The sequence below is a fragment of the Scyliorhinus torazame genome, chromosome 12, assembly GCF_047496885.1.
Source record: "Scyliorhinus torazame isolate Kashiwa2021f chromosome 12, sScyTor2.1, whole genome shotgun sequence".
Taxonomy (NCBI): domain Eukaryota; kingdom Metazoa; phylum Chordata; class Chondrichthyes; order Carcharhiniformes; family Scyliorhinidae; genus Scyliorhinus; species Scyliorhinus torazame.
In genome coordinates this window covers 206155207-206183069 of record NC_092718.1, presented here as the reverse complement: position 1 = coordinate 206183069, position 27863 = coordinate 206155207, and the positions used below count along the sequence as shown (strand labels likewise).

General features: G+C 44.6%; 1 protein-coding gene across 2 annotated transcripts; it reads right to left on the bottom strand.

The window, feature by feature from the left end:
* Positions 1-115: 115 nt before the first annotated feature.
* On the bottom strand, positions 116-27519 carry ift20 (intraflagellar transport 20 homolog (Chlamydomonas)). Of its 2 annotated transcripts, XM_072469768.1 has the most exons (4): positions 27337-27519; positions 11511-11596; positions 4550-4653; positions 116-1571 (listed from the first exon to the last, which is right to left on the bottom strand). In XM_072469768.1, the coding sequence occupies exons 1-4, from the start codon at positions 27512-27514 to the stop codon at positions 1490-1492; spliced, it is 450 nt and encodes a 149-aa protein (XP_072325869.1). In that variant the 5' UTR covers positions 27515-27519; the 3' UTR covers positions 116-1489. The 2 variants fall into 2 exon arrangements, with proteins under 2 accessions (XP_072325869.1, XP_072325870.1); XM_072469769.1 differs by lacking the exon at positions 4550-4653.
* Positions 27520-27863: the final 344 nt, after the last annotated feature.

Sequence of the window (27863 nt, the reverse complement as noted above, 5' to 3'; positions counted from 1 at the left end):
GATACAGATCTGTATAAAGGATAACACTAGATTGGTTGAATGCTCTTTCACAGTACGATTATACTCAACTACTCTTTACTTAATTTTTAAAAACATGAACATAGTAAGTGAAAAATTATACACAGATATTTTAATGGGCTGCAAGCTGTTGAACCACAAGTAAAACTTCAGTGTGTAATACAATTGGAGAAATACTGAAAAATAATATAAATGTTGATATTCATATTTATTTCAAATATTATTGTAGTGTATAATCACAGCTAAATTAAATTCTGTTGAAATACTTTGGTCCCTACGTGAGGATTGTGTTTAGCTTTGGAGACCGCAGTATACCTTCTTATTGGATTTATATAAATATCAATTGAAATGGTCACTTGCACGGTGTTTCCACCGAGTTAGAAAGAAATAAATCTATTCAGTATTTTTTAGGTGGAGCAGCATTATAGTGTATTAAATATGCATTAGTGTAACGGTAATAAAAAGTGAACTTCGAGATTGCCGTGAAATAATTATCCTAATAACTTACAGCGGTAAAATAGACTGAATTTTCATTCAGATTAACAATATGATCCTCGAACCTACAGAGTTGTAATAATTGAGAGAGGAGTTGATCAGATTCACTCGTGTTCTTTGTAGGTGGGATGTTTCCAAGAATTAGCAACACCGAGGCAGATCCAGCACCTGGAGTGAACTACTTTGAATGGTTCAATAATAAGGGGAAAGATGAGCAATGCTGGTTTTCACTGTACCAAATCTGCTCTGTTTATACTGAGGATTCAGTAACAAGAGGCAGAACATGTGCATGCCTCACACATATCGTAAAAATCACTTTCCCCACTTTGTGGATAAATTCACAAAACATTTGCAGTACTGAGGAATTGGGGGGTGCGATGGGAAAAGGTAGCTTCAGATAAGCTAGCAATACTGAAACCACATTACTCATTTAAACAGAGGCTATGGGGCACAGCCCAGTGCTAAATGTTATCTGTATTTCCTGTTAGGGGTAGCAGATCAAGCCACTATTTTGGCTAGTTTGCTTTCCTTATATCAGAGGCAACCACATAGTGCACAGTGACACCAGAATCAGCTGTAATGGGTAAGGCACAGCTTCAAATATCAATTTTATTCATGCTGACAAAAGGACACTCTGAAAAATGTATAGACCACGATCTCACAAGTTAAACAAACTATAAACGATAACAAAATATATAAAATAATTTGGGATAACAAAATATTTACATGTGAAATGATCATGTTCTAATGCTTGTGGAAATGTCATCATTAAAATTGTGCACTGCAAATTGCTTATGTAGGTCAAAAAGAACACGTACAAACCTGCAATATAGAAATAACTGCTTGATATATATTAAATAATTACACTTTTGTGAAACCACTGTTTTGGTGGAATGTGTCACAATGGAATAATCACTGCAAACTTCATTGCATCCTTACAGCCAAAGCATTTTCATTAGTGTCTCTCCTTCCCATTTCATTTCTGGAGAATGAACTGATCAATGAACTCATTTTGTTCAGCTTCTACTTTTGACAGTGCATCATACTCTATCCGGTACCTACAGAGAGAACCATCATGTTACACATTGCACCCATTTTAGCATTTAGTGATTCTACATTTGTTATTATTCTATTCTGAAAGAAAAGTTGCACTCTTTACGCATTTCTGCAAGTTGATCCTTGCAATGAAAGACTGCGCAAATCATTGCCTGTGATAACTGAGACAAAAAATTAAGTATAACAAACTCAATTCAGAATGTCATTTTTAAAAAAAAAACAAAACACGAGTTTATTTCTGTTGAAGAATAAGAATGGAGAAAGTCTGAGTGAGAAAACATTATGCATTAAATCAAAGAGCTTACAGAGCGGTTTGTAACTGAAGTGGCAACACAGCTGGCCTGAGATTTTCCCAGTGCGGCAAGACAGATTTTAAAAAGGGCAGGGTGGTTACTGTGCCTGGCTCTTGTCCAGCTTAACAATCACTTGGGGTACTTGGAGTATCACTCAGGTCCTTTTAAAGAACTATTCTCAGGCTGATGACTTTTTAAACCATTTGTTTATTGCACAGCCCTGGCACCTAGTCTAACAGACTAAACACATAACAGTTCCACCTGTCTGAGAATTACCTTACAACACAAAATGGGCAACTTGTTTAAAAATTCATATAAATATTGCTGGAAAGGCTAGAATTTAGTGTGCATCCTTAATTGCCCTGGAGACGGTGTTGATGAGCCATCTTTAAAGTTGTGCAAGTTATACACACATACACACACAGCTGGGGGTTCACAAAAAAAACTGTGAAACAATAGTTTCATTTTTAAAACTCCGAACCACAGCCTCAAAGTGGCACACTGAACTTGATCTTAAAACAAGTTTAGTCCGGTCAACTAAACTCTATATTCCAGACACACCTCTTTGTACATTACCACCATTTTTTGTCCACAATGAAATTAATTCTCATCTTCAGGTTCAAATTTCTCAAACCTCTCCTTCCTGATCTGTAAACTCCTCCACCCCTAAAACCTCCAAGAACGTCAAGTGCCTACAACTCTGGCATGCAGTGCACCTCCATCTCCTTCACGTCACTTTTTCCTTTTGCTTTCTGCTACCTAAACACCGCAATTCCCCTGCCAAACCTCTTTACATCTCCAGCTCCTTAAAACCCACCTCTCCGACCAAGTGTTTGGTCACCTGCCCTGACATCAGTAGTGGGGAAGATTCTAGAGTCTATTATAAATAACGTGATAACAGAACATTTGGGAAGCATTAACAGGATTGGTCAAAGCCAGCATAGGTTTATAAACCTAACCAATCTACAAGAGTTTTTTAAGGGTGTAACTATTAGAATATAGATAGGGAGAACCAGATGGTGTGTATTTGGACTTTCAGAAAGCTTTTGATAAGGTCCCTCATAAAAGGCTAGTGGGCAAAATTAAAGCACATGGGATAGGGAGTAATATATTGGCATGAATCAAGAATTGGTTGACAAATAGGACACCGAGGGTGGGAATCAATGGGTCTTTGAGTGTCGAGCAGTGACAAGTGGGGTACTGCATGGCTCAGTGCTTGGGCTAAATGACCTGGATGAGGGAACCAAATGCAACATTTCCAAGTTTACTGACAACACAAAACTGGGCAGAGTTATGAGAAGGATGCAAGGAGGCTTCAAGGTGATTGAGACAAGTTGCGCGAGTGGGCAAACACATGGCAGTTGCAAACAACACGGTTAACTGTGAAGTTATACACTTTGACGTGAAAAACAGAAAGGAAGCGTTTTCTTTAAATGGTGTTATATTGGGAAGTGTGGATGTACAAAGGATTCCAGGTGTCCTTGTACACCAGTCAGTGAAAGTGGAGAGGCGGGTGCAGCAAGCAGTTAGGAAGGCGACTGGTATGTTGGCGGGACTGTCCTGTAAGGAGAGATTGGTTCAACTGGGCCCGTATTCAGAGTTTAGAAGGATGAGAGGAGATCTGATCGAAACACATAAAATTCTAACACGGCTGGACAGACTAGATTCAGGGAGGATGTTTTCCCTGGGTTGAGGAATCTAGTCTCAGGATACAGGGTAGATCATTTAGGACTGAGGAAGAAGAAAACTCTTTTCATTCAAAGGGTAGTGAACCTGAGGAATTCTCTACGACAGGAGGCTGTGGAGGCCAAATCACTGAATGTGTTCAAAAGAGATTTTTTTAAAAGATGTTAACGGCATCAAGGGGTAAGGGGAGAAAGTGGGATTATGGCATTGAAGATGAGGACCAGCCATGAGCATAATGAATGATTGAGCAGGCTCAACAGGCTGAATGGCCTACTGCTGATCCTAGCTCCTATGTCCTAGTGTTTCCTTTAGCTCTGTGGCAATTCTTGTCTATTAACTGCTCTGAAGCACCTTGTTAATGGACTGTGTCATTTGCAAGTAGTTGTTGGGGATCTATTTATTATCACCTCGGTTGTTAGTTGCAAAAACTAGAATTTTAATCTAAATGTTACATTTAGTCCTAAATTAGACAAAAGCTGAGAAAAGCCACTCAGTTTTGCTGTCTCCTCACAGCCATTCAGACTGAAGGCAGCAAAAGAAAATTAGTCACATCCCAACTTCTGCTAGCACTTCAGAGCAATCTGTTTTGACAGGTGGCCAGAAACCGAGGAATGGCCACCCCAATAGTCCTGGAATTGTTTAGCAATTCTAAAAGGAAGGCGATTTTGATTTTTAAAAAATACTATGGCCAGTCACACATCTTTTGCTATCTTTGGCCCTGCAGGCCTACAAGAGTACCTGATGCAGATGCAGATTTTTAGGCCAAGTCCAATATTGTTTGCACATGGCTTATGGCACAATGAACATTTTAATCTTATTCTCCTTATTTGAACAATAATGTTACAAAATATAAAGTAGTAAGAATTAATGATAGTCAATAGCAAAATGATCTACCAGCAGAAAAATGGTTGCATTTAACAGTACCATTACAGTGGATTAATCCAAAGCACTTGCTCAATTCTCCTTTAGTATTATGAGATAGATACAAAATTCTTACAGACCTTTCGAGCTGCATTTTCTTTTCAGCTATTAAAGCTTGGAGCTGCTGCTGTTGGGCTTCTCTTTGCTTAGCAACTGATTTCAGAAGATTTCGAGCACCTATGGCCTGCAGATGGTGAAAGAATTAATTAACGTCCCTATGAGACATTTAATAATCCACCAAGCCAGTTATTTTCTCTTACTCCATTAGATTCCTCCATGATGGGGAGCATTCGTATTTCCCACTACATGGCACAAATTCTTTATATTTTTTGCTCAGTTCCATTAGATTATTTAGAGGAATTTTATATCTTCAGACAAGGTGGATACTTCCATAGGACAAATTAGAATGAGACAAGGAGACTAAGGTAAGAGGATTATCTTTTAAGACTAAATAATCTGAAAAGTTAGCAAGTAACATTAAGTGCGTTTAAGACATGGCAGATGAGATCAGCGGAGTGGACTGTGTCACATGTGGAAGTCATAGACCATACCGCCATCCTGGATGACCACATGTTCAGGAAGTGCTCCCAACTGCAGAAACTTGAACTCCGGGTTTCAGAACTCGAGCACCAGCTGGAGACACTGTAGCGCATCCACGGGGCAGAGAGTTATGTGGATAGCACATAGAAAGGTGGTCACTCCGCAGTTCAAGGGACTGGAGGAAAGAAGGGTGACCACCAGGCAGTCCTGGAGAAATAGGCAGATAGTGCAGGAGTCCCTTGGGATCCCGCTCTCAAATTGGCTTTCTATTTTGGAAGGTGGCTCCTCAAGTCAGAACCAAGCTTCCCGCTCCACAAGCAGCCTGACTGTACAGGAGGGGAGGAAGGAGGAGCATTAATAATAATAATAATCTTTATTGTCACAAGTAGGCTTACATTAATACTGCAATGAAGTTACTGTGAAAAGCCCCTAATCGCCACACTCCGTCGCCTGTTCGGGTACACTGAGGGAGAATTCAGAATGTCCAATTCACCTAACAAGCATGTCTTTCGGGACTTGTGGGAGGAAACCCATGCAGACACGGGGAGAATGTGCAGACTCCGCACAGACAGTGATTAGTGTAATTGATTCATTAATTATGGGAACAGACCAGTGTTTCTGCAGCTGCAGACATGACTCCAGTATGATGTGATGTCTCCCTGGGGTCAGTGATATCGCTGAATGGCTGCAGGACATCCTAGAGGAGGAGGATGACCAGTCAAAGGACGTGGTACACAGTGGTACAAACAATGTAGGTAGAATGAAGAATGAGGTCTTGCATCAAGAATTCAGGGAGCTAGGCAGGAGATTACAACCTTTGAGGTCCTGCTTTTTAATCTCTGGATTACTCCTGGCCCCAAGTGTTAGCGAGTACAGAAATAGGATACTAGGGTAGATGACTGTGTGGCTCAAGAGCTGGTGCAGGAGGGAGGGAGGAAGGGTTTTAGATTCCTGGGCCACTGGGACAATTTCTGGGAGAAAAGGGACATGTACAAGCGGGACAGTGAGCACCTGAACCAGAATGGGACCAATATCCTTGTGGGTGATTTTGCTAATGCTATTGGGAAGAGTTTAAACTAGTTTGGCAGGGGGAGGGAAAACAGAGCATTAGTACAATAGTGACACAGTGTACTATAGTAAAGGAACCAAGTTTTGCCATGTTGAGTTCCAAGGGAATAAGGTGAGGCTGGATGGCCTTAATGCCAGGAGTATTATAGGTAAGGCTGATGTGTTAAGGGGACGTGGATTGGCATGTGGAATTGTGATATTATCGTCATCATAGAGGCATAGTTAAGCGAGGGACAGGACTGGCAACTCAACATTCCGGGGTGTAGGGTCTTCAGGCAAGACAGGAGAGGGTGTAATATAGGAGATGGTGTTGCATTAATGAAGGAGCCAGTTACTACAGTAATGAGGGATGATATCTTGGAAGGGTCTTCAAATGAGACTTTGTGGGTAGAGCTTAGTAATGAAAAGGGGGCAGTCACACTGCTGGGAGCATATTATAGGCTCCCAAACAGACAGCGGGCAATAGAGGCGCAGATATGTAGACAATTCACTGGTGTGTAAAAATAATAATAATTTATGGGTGATTCCGGATTCCTTTTTGTCATTTGTTTATGTTAACATGCGGGTTAATGTTTGGGGGTTTGGTGGAAGGATGGGATCGTTGTTTCATAGAATTTACAGTGCAGAAGGAGGCCATTCGGCCCATCGAGTCTGCACCGGCTTTTGGAAAGAGCACCCTACCCAAGGTCAACACCGCCACCCTATCCCCATAACCCAGCAACCCCACCCAACACTAAGGGCAATTTTGGACACTAAGGACAATTTATCATGGCCAATCCACCTAACCTGCACATCTTTGGACTGCGGGAGGAAACCGGAACACCCGGAGGAAACCCACGCACACACGGGGAGTATGTGCAGACTCCGCACAGACAGTGCGTTGTTAATGATATGGGATTGACATTGCATTCGTTACTGATTATTGTGGAGTGTAAACTTGGGACAAAATGTGACAAAGGAGAATAAAAATATTTTTAAAAATAAAATAATAATAGGCTAAATATGGGGCGGCACAGTGGTTAGCACTGCTGCCTCACGGCACCGAGGTCCCGTGTTTGATCCCGGCCCCAGGTCACTGTCCGTGTGGAGTTTGCACATTCTCCCTATGTCTGTGTGGGTCTCACCCCCAAAACCCAAAGATGTGCAGATAGGTGGATTGGCCACACTAAATTGCCCCTTAATTGGGAAAACAAAATGAGTTGGGTACTTTAAATTTCTAAAAAAAAAAAAAAAAAAAAATTTAAAATGTTTTAAAATAAAGTAATAGGCTAATTATCTTGGGGGATTTCAACTTCCCCCAACATTAATTGGGATAGTCATAGTGTAAAGGGTTTAGAGGAGGCAGAGACCCAAGCCGGGAATCGAACCTGGGACCCTGGCGCTGTGAAGCAACAGTGCTAACCACTGTGCTACCTTCCTCAATGGCAGATGGAATTTAACCCTGAAGAGTGTGCGGTGATGTGCTTTGAAAAGAGGCTGGATAGGCTTGGGTTCTTTTCTTTAGAGCAGAGAAGGCGGAGGGGTGACCTGATTGAGGTGTATAAGATTATGAGGAGTATGAACAGGGTGGCTAAGAAGCAGGCATTCCCCTTAGTTGAAGGGTCAACAGGGGGGGGGGGGGGAATAGTTTTAAGGTGAAGGACAGGAGGTTTAGAGGGGGTTTGAGGAAAAGCATTTTTACCCAGAGGATAGTGGGAGTCTGGAATGTACATTTTGGGGACTAGGTGAAGCAGGAAACCTCACAACCTTTAAAAAGTGCGTAGATGAGCACTTGAAATGTCAAAACATTCAAGGCTATGGGCCAAGTGCTGGGAAGTGGGGTTAGTGTAGATTTAGTGTTGTTTTGTGATGGCTCAATGGACTGGAGGGCCTCTTCTGTACTGTATGATTATGATTTGTAATTAGTGCAATTAATCAAAAGCACCACCTAGTCCCAGTTCCGTTGTGTTTTGTTTAGCCTATGCATAGTACACAGGCGTGTACACTCCTAAAAGGGATATAGTTACCATAAGACATAGGAGCAGAAATAGACCACTTGGCCCATCAAGTCTGCACCACCATTCAATGAGATCATGGCTGATCTGATATAATCCTTAACTCTACTTTCCAGCCTTATTCCCGAACCCATAACCCTCGATTCCCTTACTGATTAAATATCTGTCTATCTCAGCTTTGAACATACTTAACGAACTAGCCTCTACAGCTCTGCAGTAAAGAATTCCACAGATTCACTACCATAGAATCTATACAGTGCAGAAGGAGACCATTCAGCTCAGAGTCCTCACCAACCCTCTGAAAGAGCACACTACCTAGGCCCACTCTCCCACCATAAGCTCACCTAACCTGCACAACTTTGGATGTAAAGTGGTAATTCAGCATGGACAATCCACCTAATTTGTACATTTTTGGATTGTGGGAGGAAACCAGAATACCTGGAGGAAACCCACGCAGACATGAGGAGAACGTGCAGACTCCACACGGACCCAAGGCCGGAATTGTATCCAGATCCCTGGCGCTGTGAGGCAGCAGTGCTAACCACCATAACGTCGTTAAAATGGGAAAGATGGCCACCATGGCTTACAAGGGAAATTAGAGATAGTATTAGATCCAAGGTAGAAGTGTACAAATTGGCCAAGAAAAACAACAGATCTAAGGATTAGGAGCAGTTTAGAATTCAACAAAGGAGGACCAAGGGATTGATTAAGAAGGGGAAAATAGAGAAAATATAGTAATCTTGCGGGGAAGATAAAAACTGACTTTTAAAGTTTCTATCGGTCTGTGAAGAGAAAAATATTGGTGAAGACAAATGTAGGCCCCTTACAGTCAGAAACAGGGGAATTTATGATGGGGAAGAAATGGCTGACCAACTAAATACGTACTTTGGTTCTGTCTTCACAAAGAACACAAATGACAAACCAGAAATATTGGGGAACACAGGGTTTAGTGAGAGGGAGGAACTTGAAGAGATCAATATTAATAGAGAAATGATGTTGGGGAAATTGATGGAATTGAAGGCCGATAAATCCCCAGGGTCTGATAATCTATATCCGAGAGTACTTAAGGAAACGGCCTGAGAAATAGTGGATGCATTGGTGGTCATCTTCCAAGATCCTATAGACTCTGGAGCAGTTCCTACAGATTAGAGGGTAGCTAATGTAACCTCGCCATTTATGGAGGGAAATAGAGAAATAATAGGGAGTTATAGACCAGTCAACCAAACGTTGGACGTGGGGAAAATTCTAGAATCCATTATTTTTTTTAATATATTGTATTCCAAACAATGTAAAACATTTCACAAACATATGAAAAATATTCAAGTATATTAGAGTTTGTAATTTTTTGTTTATACAAATTAACTATTATAACCCCAGAGCACCAATCTCTCCCCCTCACCACCTTGATAGCTGGCCACAAACAGATCTTTAAAGAAAGCAATGAACAGCTTCCATCCTGAATAAACTTTTCCCCTGTAGAATCCATTATCAAAGATTCTATAGCAGAGCACTTGGAAGACAGTGACAGGATTGAACAGAGTCAGCATGGATTTCTGAAAGAGAAATCATGCTCAACAAATCTACTGGAATTCTTAGAGAATGTAAGTGGTAGAGTTGACGAGGGGGAACCAGTAGTTGTGGTTTATTTGGACTTTCAGAAGGCTTTCAACAAAGTCCCACATAAGAGATGTGTAAAACAAAAGCGCATAGGATTAGGGGTAGTGTATTGAGATGGACAGAAAGCTGTTGACAGACAGGAAACAAAGAGTAGGAATTAATGGGTCTTTTTCAGATTGGCAGGCAGTGACTAGTGGGGTACCCCAGAGATTGGTGTTGGGACCCCAGCTATTCACAATATATATTAATGATTTAGATGAGGGAGCAAAATGTAATATGTCCAAATTTGCAGATGACAAAGCTGGGTGCGAATAAGATGGGAGGAGGGTGCAGACATTTGGACAAGTTGAGTGGGTAAATAAATGGTGGATGCAGTATAATTTGGATAATTGTGAGGTTATCCACTTTGGTAGCAAAAATGGGAAGGCAGATTATCTGAATGGCCATAAATTAGGAGAGGGGAAATGTGCAACAAACCTGGGTGTCCTTGTACATCAGTCGCTGAAGGTAAGCATGCAGGTGGAGCAGGCAGTAAGAAGGCAAATTACATGTTGGCCAACATAGCAAGACGATTCGAGTGCAGGAGCAGGGTGGTCTTGCTGTAATTATTCAGGGCCTTGGTGAGGCCACACTTGGAATAGTGAATGCAGAAAAAGGGAATGTTTACCAGACTGATTCCTGAAATAGTGGGACTGACGTCTGAGGAAAGATTGAGTCAGTTTGGATTGTATTTGCTGGAGTTCAGAAGAATGAAGGGGGGGGGGGGGGGGAGATATCTCATAGAAATCTATAAAATTCTAACAGGACTAGATACAAGAAGGACGTTCCTGATGGTGGGATGTCCAGAACCAAGGGTCACAGTCTGAGGATACGGGGTAGATCGTTTAAGGCAGAGAGGAGGCAAAATTCCTTCACCCAGAGAGTGGTCAGCCTGTGAAATTTGCTGCCTGCCATAGAAAGTAGCTGAGGCCAAAACATTGGGCAGCACGGTGGCACAGTGGCTAGCACTTGTTCAGTTCCGGCCTTAGATCGACTGTCTGTGTGGAGTTTGCAAGCTCTCCCCGTCTGCGTGGGTTTCCTCCCACAGTCCAAAGATGTGCAAGTTAGGACGATTGGCCATGCCAAATTGACCCTTAGTATCCAAAAGGTTAGGTGGGATTACTGGGTTGCAGGGATAGGGTGGGGTGTGGGCCTAGATAGGGTACTCTTTCCAAGGGTCGGTGCAGACTCAATGGGCCGAATGGCTATCTTCTCCACTGTAGAGATTCTGTGAATCTATGTTTTCAAGAAACAGTTAGATATATCACTTGGGACGAAGGGGATCAAAACATATGGGGGCAGGGGTAAGGTAGGATCTGGCTATTGAGTTGGATGATCAGCCATGATCATGATGAATGGCAGAGCAGGCTCGAAAGATCAAATGTCCTCCTCCTACTCCTATTTTCTGTTTCTACGAAACATCCTCTCCACATCCATCCTGTCGAACCCTTGTAAATCCAATATGTCTCAATGAGGTCACATCTCATTCTTCTAAACTCCAATGTGTACAGGTCCAATCTACTCAACCTCTCCTCATAAGAAAATCCCTCCATACCCGGGATCAACCTCGTGAACCTTCGCTGGACTGCCTCCAATACCAGAATATCTTTCCTTTTGTAAGGGGACCAAAACTGTTCACATTACGTGATCACTTCCGTTGTCTGACTGTTCAAAGCTTCATATTAATGGTTTGAATTAATAGTGAAAAGCAGATAGCACTGCCGCTTCTTTGCTACAATGTAGTATATATAAAATGTCAGTATTATATCCTGAGGAACATTACCTTCATCTTTTCATTCTCAGCTTCTTTAGCAAGTTGATCGACTATTTCAATTAAACCACCAACAATTTTCTGGAACTGGCCTATTTCTGAAGAAAAGATTAAAAATGGTTTTTAAAAATTGCAGATTATAACCATACCACAATATAACTAGCTACAACATGCCAATACACAAACTGTTCTGGTAGATGTTTGGTTTCAGAGCTCAGTATACCTTATTGGCACTGGTAGAAACTTAAAGAGTGAGAGTTCAACTTTTGCTTCTACAATGCAAACCTGTTTCGTTATTGTCTAAAAGTACATCTGACCTCCCCACCTTCCATGACACGTGCATTATCAAAGTCTAACACTGCTGCCCGAGACAGTCCCAATCCTTATACTGCCTTCAGCATTCCTTTACATGTCCCACCTACCCACAGCATGATCTGGGCAGGTTGGGCAAATCAATGGCAGATACAGTATAATTTGGATAAGTGTGAGGTTATTCATTTTGGAAGCAAAAACAGGAAGGCAGATTACCACCTGAATGGTTGTAAATTGGGAGAGGGGAGTGTGCAGCGGGACCTGTGTGTCCTTGTGCACTAGTCACTGAAGGTAAGCATGCAGGTGCAACAGGTGTAAAGAAGGCTAAGGTATGTTGGCCTTCAGTGTGTGAAGTTTCGAGTACAGGAGCAGAGATATGTTGTTGCAATTATACAGGGCCTTGGTGAGGCCACACCTAGAATATTGTGTGCAGTTTTGGTCTCCTCTTCTGAGGAAGGATGTTCTTGCTCCCGAGGGATTGCAGCGAAGGTTTACCAGATTGATGCCAGCGATGGGGGGTACTGTCATGAGGAGAGATTGACTAGATTAGGATTGTCACTGGAGTTCAGAAGAATGAGGGAGGGGTGGGGGGGTGGAAATCTCATAGAGACTTATAAAATTCTAGACATGCAGGGAAGATGTTCCCGATGGTAAGTGTGTCCAGAACCAGGGGCCACAGTCTGAGGATTCAGGGTAAACCATTTGGGACAGAAATGAGACAACAGTTTTTCACCCAAAGAGTGGTGAGCCTGTGGAATTCATTACCACAGGAAGTAGTTGATGCTAAAACATTGAATAAATTCAAGAGGCAGCCAGATCTAGCACTTGGAGCGAATGGGATCAAAGGTTATGGGGAGAAAGCAGGATTAGGCTATTGACTTGGATGATCAGCCATGATCGGGATAAATGGCGGAGCGGGCTCGAAGGGCCAAAAGGCCTCCTCCTGCTCCTATCTTCTATGTATCCAAATCTCTGGATGCTATGCTGTGCCCAAAATATACTGCACCTGCAAAACATGATGATTTGGTATTAGACAGTGGTTTCATCAATTCTCTTTAAATTGGAATCAAAGATGACAATAATCCATAATCTTGTGTAGAACGACCATTTTATGCTGTCACACTCAATGAAATGGAAGCACTGCCACTCCACAATCCAAATTGTGTGCCCTATTTCCCAATCAGCAATATGAATCTTACACTTAACCAGGGCGAGACCATTTTCTTTGGGAACTGGGCTGACCGATCCCTTGTACCCTTTACCCTGTTGGTCACACTGCCTGAAGGTGCTTGGGCATATGGTTTGGAGGGACTAGGGCATGTGACAGAAACCAGAAGAAACAAGTAGGTTTTAGGAAACAAAAACTGGGTATGTTGGAGCGACGCTCCCTCCAAATTTCAGGTAAGAATGTGGTCATCAGGTGTGATGTTACTGTACGTCTGGCCCACTCCTCACTCCTCACTCCTGCGCTGTGTCTATCACCCGAGCCATTTTCCACTTCATCTGGAGGCCAAAAATGGACTGCGTTCAGAGACACAATGCGCAAACCTCTAAAGTGGAAACAATTTGTCCAACATCATCCTAATCCTGATGAGCACCTTTGTATGTGGCTGCATCAAGCGGTGCGTAGATCCTCAGTGTGTCACGTGTCACTTTGTGCTGAGGTTGTACCTGTCCTGAGGTTGTACCTGTCTCTGGGTGTTGCGAGAGAGAGAGCACAAGAGAGGGAGAAAGGAGGTGGTTTTTATCAAGGCTAATCCCAAGCAGCTCTGTGACGCAGGACTCGGTGCTTTACAGGTTGTTCCCAAGGACAGACACCGAGACAAACATCAGCTGTTTCGGGAGGATCATCGGTGAAAGGCACTCTTTGGTCTGCCCAAAACTTGTTAGTCTTCCAGCACAAGGATTTGTCCCCGACCGAATGTTGCAGATTGGCACATTCCCGTGTCCAGGCCTACGTGTTGAGGGATGCATCAAAGTTTGGGGCGGTCACCACAGTCACAATGGGGGAAGGTCGCTGTCCAAGACCTTTCACCCATAGTGAATTGAGAGTTGGGGAATTGTACAGAACCCTCTCAGGCTCAATGAGTCACATTGAATGTATATGGTGACTATTACATGTATCACAATTGTATGGAAGCATTTCAGTGCATCTTCATCCATGTAGACAACTTAAATACCATTGCATCATTTGCATCAGGTGGCACAGTAGCACAGTGGTTAGCACTGTTGCTTCGCAGCACCAGGGTCCCTGATTCGATTTCCACTTGGGTCATTGTCTGTGCGGAGTCTGCACGTTCTCTCAGTGTCTGTGTGGGTTTCCTCCGGGTGCTCCGGCTCCTACAAGTCCCAAAAGACGTGCTGTTAGGTGAATTCTGAATTCTCCCTCTGTGTACCCGAACAGGCGCTAGAGTGTGGCAACTAGGGGATTTTCACAGTAACTTCATTGCAGTGTTAATGTAAGCCTACTTGTGACAATAATAAAAAAAGATTATTTTAATGACCATTTTGAAATGTCTGTAATTTTCTTTGACTGCATTGAAGCACCTCGGAGCGCAGCATGATCTATGTAGACAACCGGAATATTATTGCACTCTCTATGATGGTCATTTTAAAATATTTGTAATCTTCTTTATATATTTGATTAATAAAGTATATTTCTGCAAAAAAAATGGTATTCAATTCACCATTCATCTTCTTCTGAATTCCAAAACTCGAGTTCTTACTGAAATTATTTCACAACTTTAAACAAGGTGCATTATTAAATGTTCTTCACTAATTAATACCTTGAATTCCCGATGAGTCACAGCAGGAAATAAATTACAATATTTCCACAGTATGGCAACATGAACATTTTGAATTCAGCTTCCAGAGGTTCTGGTGGCATTCTTGCAAGCTTGGTTTATGGTTCATAAATTCAACAGATTACAAAAGGTGTTTGTTTTTCACACACTGTTGGGAAATGAAGCGAGACTCTCAAGAGATATTTATCTTGGGCCAATCACCTGCTAATGAGTGACAACGTTTTCACCTAAACTGTCTAGACAACATTTAAATTCAGCCAAAACAATCAAACCACATCCTTCCTGCATTTCAATCTCTTCACAGCTAGGAAACACAGGAAGGATGTGGTTTGAATGTCAATCTGCAATTGATCTTACTGTTAACATTAAGTAGTGTATAACACCTAATTTAGGTTACCAATTTACAATGTATTTTTCCTAATACACGAGGAGCACTGTTTAAAGCAAATAACCGTTATATGATATTCATGTTAGTTCTAATACAGCAAGCAAGAAAAGCTTTACAGAACATCATTTTCAACACTTTTAGGAAAGTCTACTTTGTTAGCTATTATTTTACGTTTAATCCTTCTGTTAATAATCATTCATTCAATTATATTGCTTACACAGTAAACTTTTCTACAATTGTATTAGAAATTGTATTAGGGCGGCATGGTGGCACAGTGGTTAGCACTGCTGCCTTACAGTGGCAGAGACCAGGGTTCAATTCCTGTCTTGGGCTGTGTGGAGTTTGCACTTGCTCCCCATGTCTGCATAGGTTTCCTCCCACAGTACAAAGATGTGCAGCTGAGGTGGATTGGCCATGATAAATTGCCCCTTAAGTGTCCAAAAGATTAGGTCGGGCTACTAGGTTACGGTTATAGGGTGGGGGCCTGACCCTAGATAGGGTGCTCTTTCAAAGGGTCGGTGCTGACCCAATGGGCCGAATGGCCTCCTTCTGCACTGTAGGGGTTCTATGAAACCACAAGCCATATTGCAGTTTGATTTTTGGCTCTTTTCCCAGTTAATCCAATTATGGTTTATAGTTAACTATATTAGCATTGACTGGTATCTCTTCTCTCTCTGTATAAAATCATTCAAGAAAGTTAACAGTTCAGATGCTACAGGAAAGTTGTCCGATTTAAATCCAGGACTGGTTTTGTTTATTTTACACAAACAGCATTAGCTTGAACCAAAAGTTACAAAAGCAGTTTGTCTGCTTTTTAGTTTTATTAAGGCGAGGAAACAGTGCTGAAAATATTAAGTGAAGGTAACTGGATCAATATCCTTGGTGAGGCTGAATCAAAGGAAAGGATCTCCCAGTTAGCCACTCAACCTGCACCCTAACAGACACCAACTTATTTTGAAATTCTACCACCTGTATGTTAGCCCATGCAAAGTCATGCTCTTCTTTTACCCTCACCAATCCCCAGTTCCCAATGTATTTTTTTTAAAATATTTTATTGAAAATTTTTGGTCAACCAACACAGTACATTGTGCATCCTTTACACAATATTATAACAACACAAATAACAATGACCTATTTTATAAACAAAAAATGAATAAATAATAAATAACAAAAATGAAAACTAGCCCTAATTGGCAACTGCCTTGTCACAAGTAACACTCTCCAAAAATATAATTTAACAGTCCAATATATAATTATCTGTAGCAACGACCTATACATACTATACAGTATATATTAACAACCCTGCAAGTCCTTCTGGTTCCTCCTCCCCCCCCCCCCCCCCCCCCCCCCCGCCCCGCCGATCCTGGGCTGCTGCTGCTGCCTTCTTTTTTCCATTCCGTCTATCTTTCTGCGAGGTATTCGACGAACGGTTGCCACCGCCTGGTGAACCCTTGAGCCGACCCCCTTAGGACGAACTTAATCCGCTCTAGCTTTATAAACCCCGCCATGTCATTTATCCAGGTCTCCACCCTCGGGGGCTTGGCTTCTTTCCACATTAGCAATATCCTGCGCCGGGCGACTAGGGACGCAAAGGCCAAAACATCGGCCTCTCTCGCCTCCTGCACTCCCGGCTCTTGTGCAACCCCAAATATAGCCAACCCCCAGCTTGGTTCGACCCGGACTCCTACTACTTTTGAAAGCACCTTTGTCACCCCCATCCAAAACCCCTGTAGTGCCGGGCATGACCAAAACATATGGGTATGATTCGCTGGGCTTCTCGAGCACCTCGCACACCTATCCTCCACCCCAAACAATTTACTGAGCCGTGCTCCAGTCATATGCGCCCTGTGTAATACCTTAAACTGAATCAGGCTTGGCCTGGCACACGAGGACGACGAGTTTACCCTGCTTAGGGCATCTGCCCACAGCCCCTCCTCGATCTCCTCCCCGAGCTCTTCTTCCCATTTCCCTTTTAGTTCATCTGCCAGTCTCCCCTTCGTCCCTCATTTCCCTATATATATCTGACACCTTACCATCCCCCACCCATGTCTTTGAGATCACTCTGTCCTGCACCTCTTGTGTCGGGAGCTGCGGGAATTCCCTCACCTGTTGCCTCGCAAAAGCCCTCAGTTGCATATACCTGAATGCATTCCCTTGGGGCAACCCATATTTCTCGGTCAGCGCTCCCAGACTCGCGAACTTCCCATCCACAAACAGATCTTTCAGTTGCGTTATTCCTGCTCTTTGCCACATTCCATATCCCCCATCCATTCCCCCCGGGGCAAACCTATGATTGTTTCTTATCGGGGACCCCCCCCAAGGCTCCAGTCTTTCCCCAATGCCGTCTCCACTGTCCCCAAATCTTCAGTGTAGTCACCACCACCGGGCTTGTGGTGTAGTTCCTCGGTGAGAACGGCAATGGGGCTGTCACCATAGCCTGTAGGCTAGTCCCCCTACAGGACGCCCTCTCTAATCTCTTCCACACCGCTCCCTCCTCCTCTCCCATCCACTTACTCACCATTGAAATATTAGCGGCCCAATAATACTCACTTAGGCTCGGTAGTGCCAGCCCCCCCCTATCCCTGCTACGCTGTAAGAATCCCTTCCTCACTCTCGGGGTCTTCCCGGCCCACACAAAACCCATGATGCTCTTTTCAATCCTTTTAAAAAAAGCCTTCGTGATCACCACCGGGAGGCACTGAAACACAAAGAGGAATCTCGGGAGGGCCACCATCTTAACCGCCTGCACCCTCCCTGCCAGTGACAGGGATACCATATCCCATCTCTTGAAATCCTCCTCCATTTGTTCCACCAACCGCGTTAAATTTAACCTATGCAATGTGCCCCAATTCTTGGCTATCTGGATCCCCAGGTAACGAAAGTCCCTTGTTACCTTCCTCAACGGTAGGTCCTCTATTTCTCTACTCTGCTCCCCTGGATGCACCACAAACTCACTTTTCCCCATGTTCAATTTATACCCTGAAAACTCCCCAAACTCCCCAAGTATCCGCATTATTTCTGGCATCCCCTCCGCCGGGTCTGCCACGTATAGTAGCAAATCGTCCGCATACAAAGATACCCGGTGTTCTTCTCCTCCTCTAAGTACTCCCCTCCACTTCTTGGAACCCCTCAACGCTATCGCCAGGGGCTCAATCGCCAGTGCAAACAATAATGGGGACAGAGGGCATCCCTGCCTTGTCCCTCTATGGAGCCGAAAATATGCAGATCCCCGTCTATTCGTGACCACGCTCGCCATTGGGGCCCTATACAACAGCTGCACCCATCTAACATACCCCTCTCCAAAACCAAATCTCCTCAACACCTCCCACAAATAATCCCACTCCACTCTATCAAATGCTTTCTCGGCATCCATCGCCACTACTATCTCCGTTTCTCCCTCTGGTGGGGCCATCATCATTACCCCTAACAACCTCCGTATATTCGTGTTCAGCTGTCTCCCCTTCACAAACCCAGTTTGGTCCTCGTGGACCACCCCCGGGACACATTCCTCTATTCTCATTGCCATTACCTTGGCCAGGATCTTGGCATCTACATTTAGGAAGGAAATAGGTCTATAGGACCCGCATTGTAGCGGGTCCTTTTCCTTCTTTAAGAGAAGCGATATCGTTGCTTCAGACATAGTCGGGGGCAGTTGTCCCCTTTCCTTTGCCTCATTAAAGGTCCTCGTCAGTACCGGGGCGAGCAAGTCCACATATTTTCTATAGAATTCGACTGGGAATCCATCCGGTCCCGGGGCCTTTCCCACCTGCATGCTCCTAATTCCTTTCACCACTTCTTCTACCTCGATCTGTGCTCCCAGTCCCACCCTTTCCTGCTCTTCCACCTTGGGAAATTCCAGCCGATCCAAGAAGCCCATCATTCTCTCCCTCCCATCCGGAGGTTGAGCTTCATATAATTTTTTATAAAATGTCTTGAACACTCCATTCACTCTCTCCGCTCCCCGCTCCATCTCTCCTTTCTCATCCCTCACTCCCCCTATTTCCCTCGCTGCTCCCCTTTTCCTCAATTGGTGTGCCAGCAACCTGCTCGCCTTCTCCCCATATTCGTACTGTACACCCTGTACCTTCCTCCATTGTGCCTCTGCAGTGCCCGTAGTCAGCAAGTCAAATTCTACATGTAGCCTTTGCCTTTCCCTGTACAGTCCCTCGTCCGGTGCTTCCGCATATTGTCTGTCCACCCTCAAAAGTTCTTGCAGCAACCGCTCCCGTTCCTTACTCTCCTGCTTCCCTTTATGTGCCCTTATTGATATCAGCTCCCCTCTAACCACCACCTTCAACGCCTCCCAAACCACTCCCACCTGGACCTCCCCATTATCATTGAGTTCCAAGTACTTTTCAATGCACCCCCTCACCCTTAGACACACCCCCTCATCTGCCATTAGTCCCATGTCCATTCTCCAGGGTGGGCGCCCTCCTGTTTCCTCCCCTATCTCCAAGTCTACCCAGTGTGGAGCGTGATCCGAAATGGCTATAGCCGTATACTCCGTTCCCCTCACCTTCGGGATCAATGCCCTACCCAGCACAAAAAAGTCTATTCGCGAGTAGACTTTATGGACATAGGAGAAAAACGAGAACTCCTTACTCCTAGGTCTGCTAAATCTCCACGGGTCTACACCTCCCATCTGCTCCATAAAATCTTTAAGTACCTTGGCTGCTGCCGGCCTCCTTCCAGTCCTGGACTTCGACCTATCCAGCCCTGGTTCCAACACCGTATTAAAATCTCCCCCCATTATCAGCTTTCCCATCTCTAGGTCCGGAATGCGTCCTAGCATCCGCCTCATAAAATTGGCATCATCCCAGTTCGGGGCATATACGTTTACCAAAACCACCGTCTCCCCCTGTAGTTTGCCACTCACCATCACGTATCTGCCCCCGTTATCCGCCACTATAGTCTTTGCCTCGAACATTACCCGCTTCCCCACTAATATAGCCACCCCCCTGTTTTTCGCATCTAGCCCCGAATGGAACACCTGCCCCACCCATCCTTTGCGTAGCCTAACCTGGTCTATCAGTTTCAGGTGCGTTTCCTGTAACATAACCACATCTGCCTTAAGTTTCTTAAGGTGTGCGAGTACCCGTGCCCTCTTTATCGGCCCGTTCAGCCCTCTCACGTTCCACGTGATCAGCCGGGTAGGGGGGTTTCCTACCCCCCCCCCCCCCCCTTGTCGATTAGCCATCACCTTTTTCCAGCTCCTCACCCGGTTCCCACGCAGCTGTATCTCCCCCAGGCGGTGCCCCCCCGCCCATCCTCTCCCATACCAGCTCCCCCCTCTCCCCAGCAGCAGCGTAATTACTCCCCCCATGTTGCTCCCAGAAGTCAGCAAACTCTGGCCGACCTCGGCTTCCCCCCGTGACCTCGGCTCGCACCGTGCGACGCCCCCTCCTTCCTGCTTCTCTATTCCCGCCATGATTATCATAGCGCGGGAACCAAGCCCGCGCTTCTCCCTTGGCCCCGCCCCCAATGGCCAACGCCCCATCTCCTCCACCTCCCCTCCTCCCCCCATCACCACCTGTGGGAGAGAGAAAAGTTACCACATCGCAGGATTAGTACATAAAACTCCTCTTTCCCCCTTTTTAACCCCCCTCTTTGCCCCCCACATTCGCCCCACCACTTTGTTCAAACTTTCTTTTTAATAACCCGCTCATTCCAGTTTTTCTTCCACAATAAAAGTCCACGCTTCATCCGCCGTCTCAAAGTAGTGGTGCCTCCCTCGATATGTGACCCACAGTCTTGCCGGTTGCAGCATTCCAAATTTTATCTTCTTTTTATGAAGCACCGCCTTGGCCCGATTAAAGCTCGCCCTCCTTCTCGCCACCCCCGCACTCCAGTCTTGATAAACGCGGATTACCGCGTTCTCCCATTTACTGCTCCGAGTTTTCTTCGCCCATCTAAGGACCATTTCTCTATCCTTAAAACGGAGGAATCTCACCACTATGGCTCTGGGAATTTCTCCTGCTCTCGGCCCTCGCGCCATCACTCGGTATGCTCCCTCCACCTCCAACGGACGCGCCGGGGCCTCCGCTCCCATTAACGAGTGCAGCATCGTGCTCACATATGCCCCGACGTCCGCTCCCTCCATACCTTCAGGAAGACCAAGAATCCTCAGGTTGTTCCTCCTTGCGTTGTTCTCCATTGCCTCCAACCTTTCCACACATCGTTTCTGATGTGCCTCATGCGTCTCCGTCTTCACCACCAGGCCCTGTATGTCATCCTCATTCTCGGCTGCCTTTGCCTTCACGACCCGAAGCTCCTGCTCCTGGGTCTTTTGTTCCTCCTTTAGCCCTTCAATCGCCTGTAGTATCGGGGCCAACAGCTCTTTCTTCATTTCCTTTTTGAGCTCTTCCACACAGCATTTCAAGAACTCTTGTTGTTCAGGGCCCAATGTTAAACTGCCACCTTCCGACGCCATCTTGGTTTTTGCTTGCCTTGCCGCTGTTCTAAAGGATCCACTGCAATCCGGCCACTTTCTCCTCCTTTTTTCATCCGTATCCAGGGGGGATTCCCTTCTGGTTTACTGCACAGTGTTTTTAGCCGTCAAACTTGCCGTTGGGGCTCCTATCAAGAGCCCAAAAGTCCGTTTCACCGGGAGCTGCCGAAACATGCGACTCATCTGGTCATCGCCGCACCCGGAACCAGTTCCCAATGTATTGACTTCAAAATCATCACCTCCATTTAAAAAAGCCCCAATGGTCTCATCACCTCTGTGACCTTGATTTCCAAGTGTTGTAAGACACCTGGTGTTGTAAGACTTCTTACTGTGCTCTCACCCCAGTCCAACACCGGCATCTCCACATCTTGATTTCCAAGCTCAAGAGTTCCAATGTTCCATCTTCCAAATCAGACTCTTTGTACATTCGCCTTCCCTCCACTTCCAAACTTTAGCAACTCTTCAAGAACTCTGTGCTCCTCCAACTTTAGCCTCTTATGCATATCCCACTCTCGCCATCCACCATTCGCTGAACCTGCAGTCACCTAGGCTCAGGAATTCCCGTCCTAAACCCCTCTACCGTCTTACAGTCCTTCTTAAAATATATTGCCAATCAAGTTTTAGAAACCCCTTAAAATCCTTCTTTGGTTCAGTTTTCTTTTATTCATTCATAAGCTGTGGGCATCATTTATTTTTAGAAATATTTTTATTCAAGGCTTTTTACATATATGCACAACAATATCAGAAGACCAAAAACATCAATCTGAACGACCATAAATCCCCAACCTCCCCCGATGCTGTCGGCGTCATTGACAAGGCCAGCACTTATTACCCATCCCCAAATGCCCTCAAGGTGGGGTGAGCTGTCTCCTTGAACTGCTGCAGTTCAGTGGCATAGGTACACCTGCATTGCTGTTAGGAAGGGAGTTCCAAGGTTTTGACACAACAATGCAGGAACAATGGTGATATATTTCCAAGTCAGGAGTGTGACTTGGAGGGGAATTTGCATGTGGTGGTTAACATTAAAGAGAACCCAAAAATCTTCTACCAGCATGTAAATAGTATGAGGGCAATATATGCTTATAGGCACAGCACAGGCAAGATTAGAATACTTAATGTGTACTTTATATCTGTGTTTGCTAAGGAAGAGGATGCTAACAAAATATCGGTGGAAGCAAATATGGCAGAGGTAACAGATGGGGTGAAAACTGAGTGGCAGGATGTACTGTAACGGCATGAGATGGATAATTCATTTGGACCGATGCCTTGCACCCCAGGTTACTGAGGGAAGTGGGACTGGAGATAGTAGAAGGGTTTGTTGTAATCTTCCCTAGATACAGAGGAGGTGTCCAAGGATTGCCAGCAAATACGATGCCCTTGTTCAAGAAAGGGTGTAAAGACATTCGTAATAACTACAGGCTGGTTAGTTTAATATCAGTGGTGGGGAAGGTGTTAGAAACAATAAACAGGTTTTAAAAAATTAATAGGCACTTCGAGGTTTGCATTAATTAAGGTCAGCCAATATGGATTTGTACCAGGTGGATTGTGTTTGGCTAATCAAATTGAATTCTTTGAAGAATAAAACCAAGGTCGATGAAGGAAATGCAGTGGATGGTGTCTCTCTGGATTTAAGAAAACTGTTGACCAAGTACCACGTAAAAGGTTGGCTGTCAGGGGAGATCATGGCTGACAAATGTGATTGAATTTTTCAAGGAGCTGATAAGGTGTGTAGATGAGGGCAGTGCAGTCTACATGGATTTAGTACGGCTTTTGATAAGGGCCCACTTGGAGACTAAACAAGAAGGTAAGAGTCTATGGGATCCAGGGGAATTTGGCAAATTAGATCCAAAATTGGCTTAGTGGCAGGAGACAGAGGGGTATTGGTCGAAGTTTGTTTTATTGACTGGAAGCCTGTGTCCAGTGGTGTACTGCAGGGATCAGTGCTGGGTCCCTTGCTGTTTTTAGTGTACATTTATGATCTAGACAGGAATGTGGGGGGTATAATCAGCAAGTTCACTGAAAATTGGTAGTGTGGTTAAAAGTGAGGCGGAAAGCCTTAGATTACAGGATGATATAGATGGGCTGATTAGATGGACTGAACAGTGGCAAATGGAATTTAACCCTGAAAAATGAGGTGTTGCAGTTTTGGAGGACTAACAAGGGAATACACAATGAACAGTAGGATGCCAGGAGATATAGAGGACCAGAAAGACCTTGAGGTGAGGTACAAAGATTGCTGAAATAGCAGGATGGGTAGATAAGGTGGTTAAGAAGGCATATGGGAAGGGCAGCACGGTGGCGCAGTGGTAGCACTGCAGTCTCACGGCGCCGAGGTACCAGGTTCGATCCCGGCTCTGGCTCACTGTCCGAGTGGAGTTTGCATATTCTCCCCGTGTTTGCGTGGGTTTCGCCCCCACAACCCAAAGATGTGCAGGTTAGGTGGATTGGCCATGCTAAAATTGCCCCTTAATTGGAAAAATTGAATTGGGTACTCTAAATTTATTTTTAAAAAGAAGACATATGGGATAGAACATAACAGGGCAGAAGGAGGCCATTCGATCCATCGAGTCTGCACCGACCCACTCAAGCCCTCACTTCCACCCTATCCCCGTAACCCAATAACCCCTCCTAACCTTTTTAGTCACAAAGGGCAATTTATCATAGCCAATCCAACTAACCTGCATGAACCGGAGCACCCGGACGAAACACATGCAGACACAGGAAGAACGTGCAGACTCTGCACAGACAGTGACCCAAGCCGGGGATCAAACCTGGGACCTTGGAGCTGTGAAGCGACTGTGCTAACCACTGTGCTACCGTGCTGCCCATAGATAGGGTATTTAGAATCATTCCCAGCTTGAATAAAAATTGGCTCATGGACAGAAAATAAAATGAATTTACTAAGACATTGAAATATAGAATAAACTTTCAAAATTTGCCAATGATACCAAACTTGGAGGTATGGCAAATAGTGAAGATACCAGTCAACCACAACAGTAGTTGGGTAGGGTGCTCTTTCAAAGAGCCAGTGCAGACTGGATGGGCCGAATGGCCTCCTTTTCCACTGTAAATTCTATGATAACAGAACATAGACTGTTAGCAAAATGGGTAGACATGACAGATTAAATTTAATAGAGGAACAGCGAGAGGCAATGATAGTTCTAAAGAGTGTGCTGGGACAAAGGGTCTGTGATGGTTGGGGGGGTGGATTTAAAAAGAATTGATCTTTCAAGGGGAAAGGACAGATCGAAAGGATAGTTATCAGAGCATATGGGATCATGGGCTTAATAAATAAAACTATTGGGTACAGAGACAGGGATGTTATGTTGAATCTTTCTTAAGCTCTGGTTAGGTCATCATTGGAGTATCACATCCAGATCTGGTAAACAGACTTTGGGAAGAGTGTGGTGGTCCTTGAGAATAGCAGAGGAGATTTACCAGATTAGTTCCTGGGATGAGGGAATTTAACTAAGTTTAGAAGTTGTGGATGTTCTATTTTGTACAAAGGTGATTGAAGGGAAGTCTGATAGAGGTGTACAAGATTATGAAGGTTTAGAAAAGATGGACAAGAAAAACTATTCTCATTCAAGTGCTAAGAAACACTGATCTCATGTTTTGGGCAAAAGATGTGGGAGGATGTGAAAGGAGGACTGTTTAAATGTAAGAAGCGGTAATGAGCTGGAACTAGCTGCCAAGAGGGCAGTGGAGCAGAGGTGATCAATGATTTCAAAAGGAAATTAAATACACTTGAAGATAATATCAATGCAGGCCAAATGGGTGGCTTGTTCTACAGAGATCCAGCATGGGCCGGATGGCCTCATTCCATGCCAAAATAACTATGACTAGATGGTGGTGTTTCCATGCACCTGCTGCCTTGTTCTAGATGGAAGAAGTCACAGATTTGGGCGGTGCTGTCGAAGGACTCTTGGGTGTGGCTGCAATGCATCTTGTAGGCCGCTTACACACAGTGCCCCAATGGTGGAGGAAATGAATGTTTAAGGTGGTGAATGGTGTGAGAACAAAGCAGCCTTCTTTGTCCTGGATTGTTTCGAACTTCTTGGGTGTTGTTCAAGCTGCACCCATCCAAGCAACTGAGGAGTATTCCATCACATTTCTAACTGGTACTTCATACATGGTGGACAAGCTTTGAGGGGCTGGGAGACAAGTTCCTTGCCACAGTGCTTTGGGATATCTTACTGCGTTAAACGACTATCAATCTTATAGATTTTTTTTTTGGCAGATAATAGAAGACAAGAGGGTCGAAACTTCATTCCAATTTTCACAAAACAGTGACACTGCATTGAATTAAATGAGGTCCACATTTGTACAGGTGGTTCACAGAGATTCAGTGACTGAGGTGATCAGGACCTCATTCACACAGGTGTAGTCCCAGGATCTGATTTCCTTTCTCCCGATCTGATAGATGGTTAGAGTTCTTTCAACCTAAGAAAAATCTTGAACTTCACAGAATACCTCATTATGTCTCTCAGAAGCATCTCAAAGTACTTTATATAGTGAATTATTTAAAAATATCTACATTCATAGGTAAACTGTCAATAAGATACAGCAGCAAACATATTTACTGAGGTTTCAGCTGACTGCATTGGGCTTCCAGAAATCTTTAATCTATTCGGTTTAGAACAAAATGCACCAGCAAACCATGATACGAAATGTGAGAAGTTGTTCAAAAATGAAGCTAAGTCGGCAGAACTGGGGTATGTGATAAGTGAAGAAAATACATAGAGGGTCCATTTAGCCCAAGCTGTGTGTGACTATTGTAATGTAGGAAACATAGAGCTAACTGCACGCAGCAACCTGCCACAAAGAGTAAAGTGAAAATCGTCAGGTAATCTGTCTAGATGTCGGGTGAGGGTATCATTCCTAAATTTATCTTTGATCTCAAGTTCTTGTACTAGCGTTCCAAATTAATAATTCTAGATATCTTTTTCATTTGTACTTTAGCAAGATCACCTCAGAAAGGCTGATTTCTTCTGCAATCTTACCCACTAGTGCCCAGAGTAATGTATACTCTCGGTATCAGCCGTGATGAACACACATCTCCAAATCAGAAAGTAATGATCCATGTCCCAGAGACTTGAGCTCATACTTCAGACCGACACGAGGGGACATAGCTTTAAATTGAGGGGAGATAGATATAAGACAGATGTCAGAGGTAGGTTCTTTACTCAGAGAGTAGTAAGGGCATGGAATGCCCTGCCTGCAACAGTAGTGGACTCGCCAACACTAAGGACATTCAAATGGTCATTGGATAGACATATGGACGATAAGGGAATAGCGTAGATGGGCTTTAGAGTGGTTTCACAGGTCGGCGCAACATCGAGGGCCGAAGGGCCTGTACTGCGCTGTAATGTTCTAGTGCAGTACATAAGGGAGAGCTGCACTGCCCGAGGTAGGGTCTTTCGGATGAGCCCTTAAACACAAGTTGGCAGCCCTCTGGGTTGTATATAAAACATCCCATGGCAGTATTCCGAAGATGTGGTAAGCACAGTATGCCTTCCTCATCTCTTGATGGAGCTATGGTCCGAAAGCTAGTGATCCCAAATGAACCTGTTGGACTTTAACCTGGTATTTGTAAGGCTTCTTATGGTATTCCGAAAGGGAAAATCTCCCAGTATTCTTGCCAATATTTATCTCTCACCCCAAACCCTTGCTGCTTGTGGGATCTCGCTGTGCACACACTTGATTGCCACGTATCCTACAAACGACTAAACTTCGAAAAGAATACCTTGGGCCGCGGACCGGGTTGGGACGTCCTACGGTGGTGAACGGCGCTATACAAATGCTGTTTTTCTCCTTTCCATCGTAGCTTGACCCCCCTCTCCCCTTAACTCCCTTGTGGTGCCCGAGCTCCCTCCTGGTACCTACTTTCTACAAAGTCCTTGCACTCCTCCTTCAGCTCGGTCGTGTTTTGAGCCACTTCAGGATCCAAGACCCTCAGTTTGTTGAGCTCGTCAAAGTGCAAGCCGGCCTCCCCCAGGGCCTCCATTGCCATCCCAGCCCACAGGCCCGTCCGCTGCCACGGCGACGGCTCTTCGCCGCGCATGCTCGAACAGTGGGGGGCGGGGCGCGACGCCTCTAAATACGCATGCGCGGCTAGAGGGGCGGTGAGCGCGGCAGCTCTAGCTGCGCATGCGTCGCCAGAGTGGGGGCGCGGCCGCTCTAACTGCGCATGCTTAGTGACACATCTGGTCGTTGCCTGAGCAACGTGCACAACGTTTTTTTGTCCCCCAGTCAGGAGCTTCAGTTCACCCGTCTGTCAAAAGTATAATCACAAAGACGAATAAAAAGAAATCGAAACTTACTCCTCGCTCTATTAAATTATAATTTATTGACGGCCCTTAATAATTTCCCACGCGGCAGGAGTGTTTTTTGTGCATTTGCGGAGCACCATG

What these genes read in the sequence shown, in the direction of transcription:
- ift20 (XM_072469768.1), bottom strand. Translation starts at nt 27,514, where the DNA reads ATGCGCGGCGAAGAGCCGTCGCCGTGGCAGCGGACGGGCCTGTGGGCT. An exon ending in GTGCAAGGACTTTGTAGAAA is followed by an intron (nt 11,597 to 27,336) that starts GTAGGTACCAGG and finishes TCTTTTCTTCAG; the next exon opens with AAATAGGCCAGTTCCAGAAA. An exon ending in CTGAGAATGAAAAGATGAAG is followed by an intron (nt 4,654 to 11,510) that starts GTAATGTTCCTC and finishes CACCATCTGCAG; the next exon opens with GCCATAGGTGCTCGAAATCT.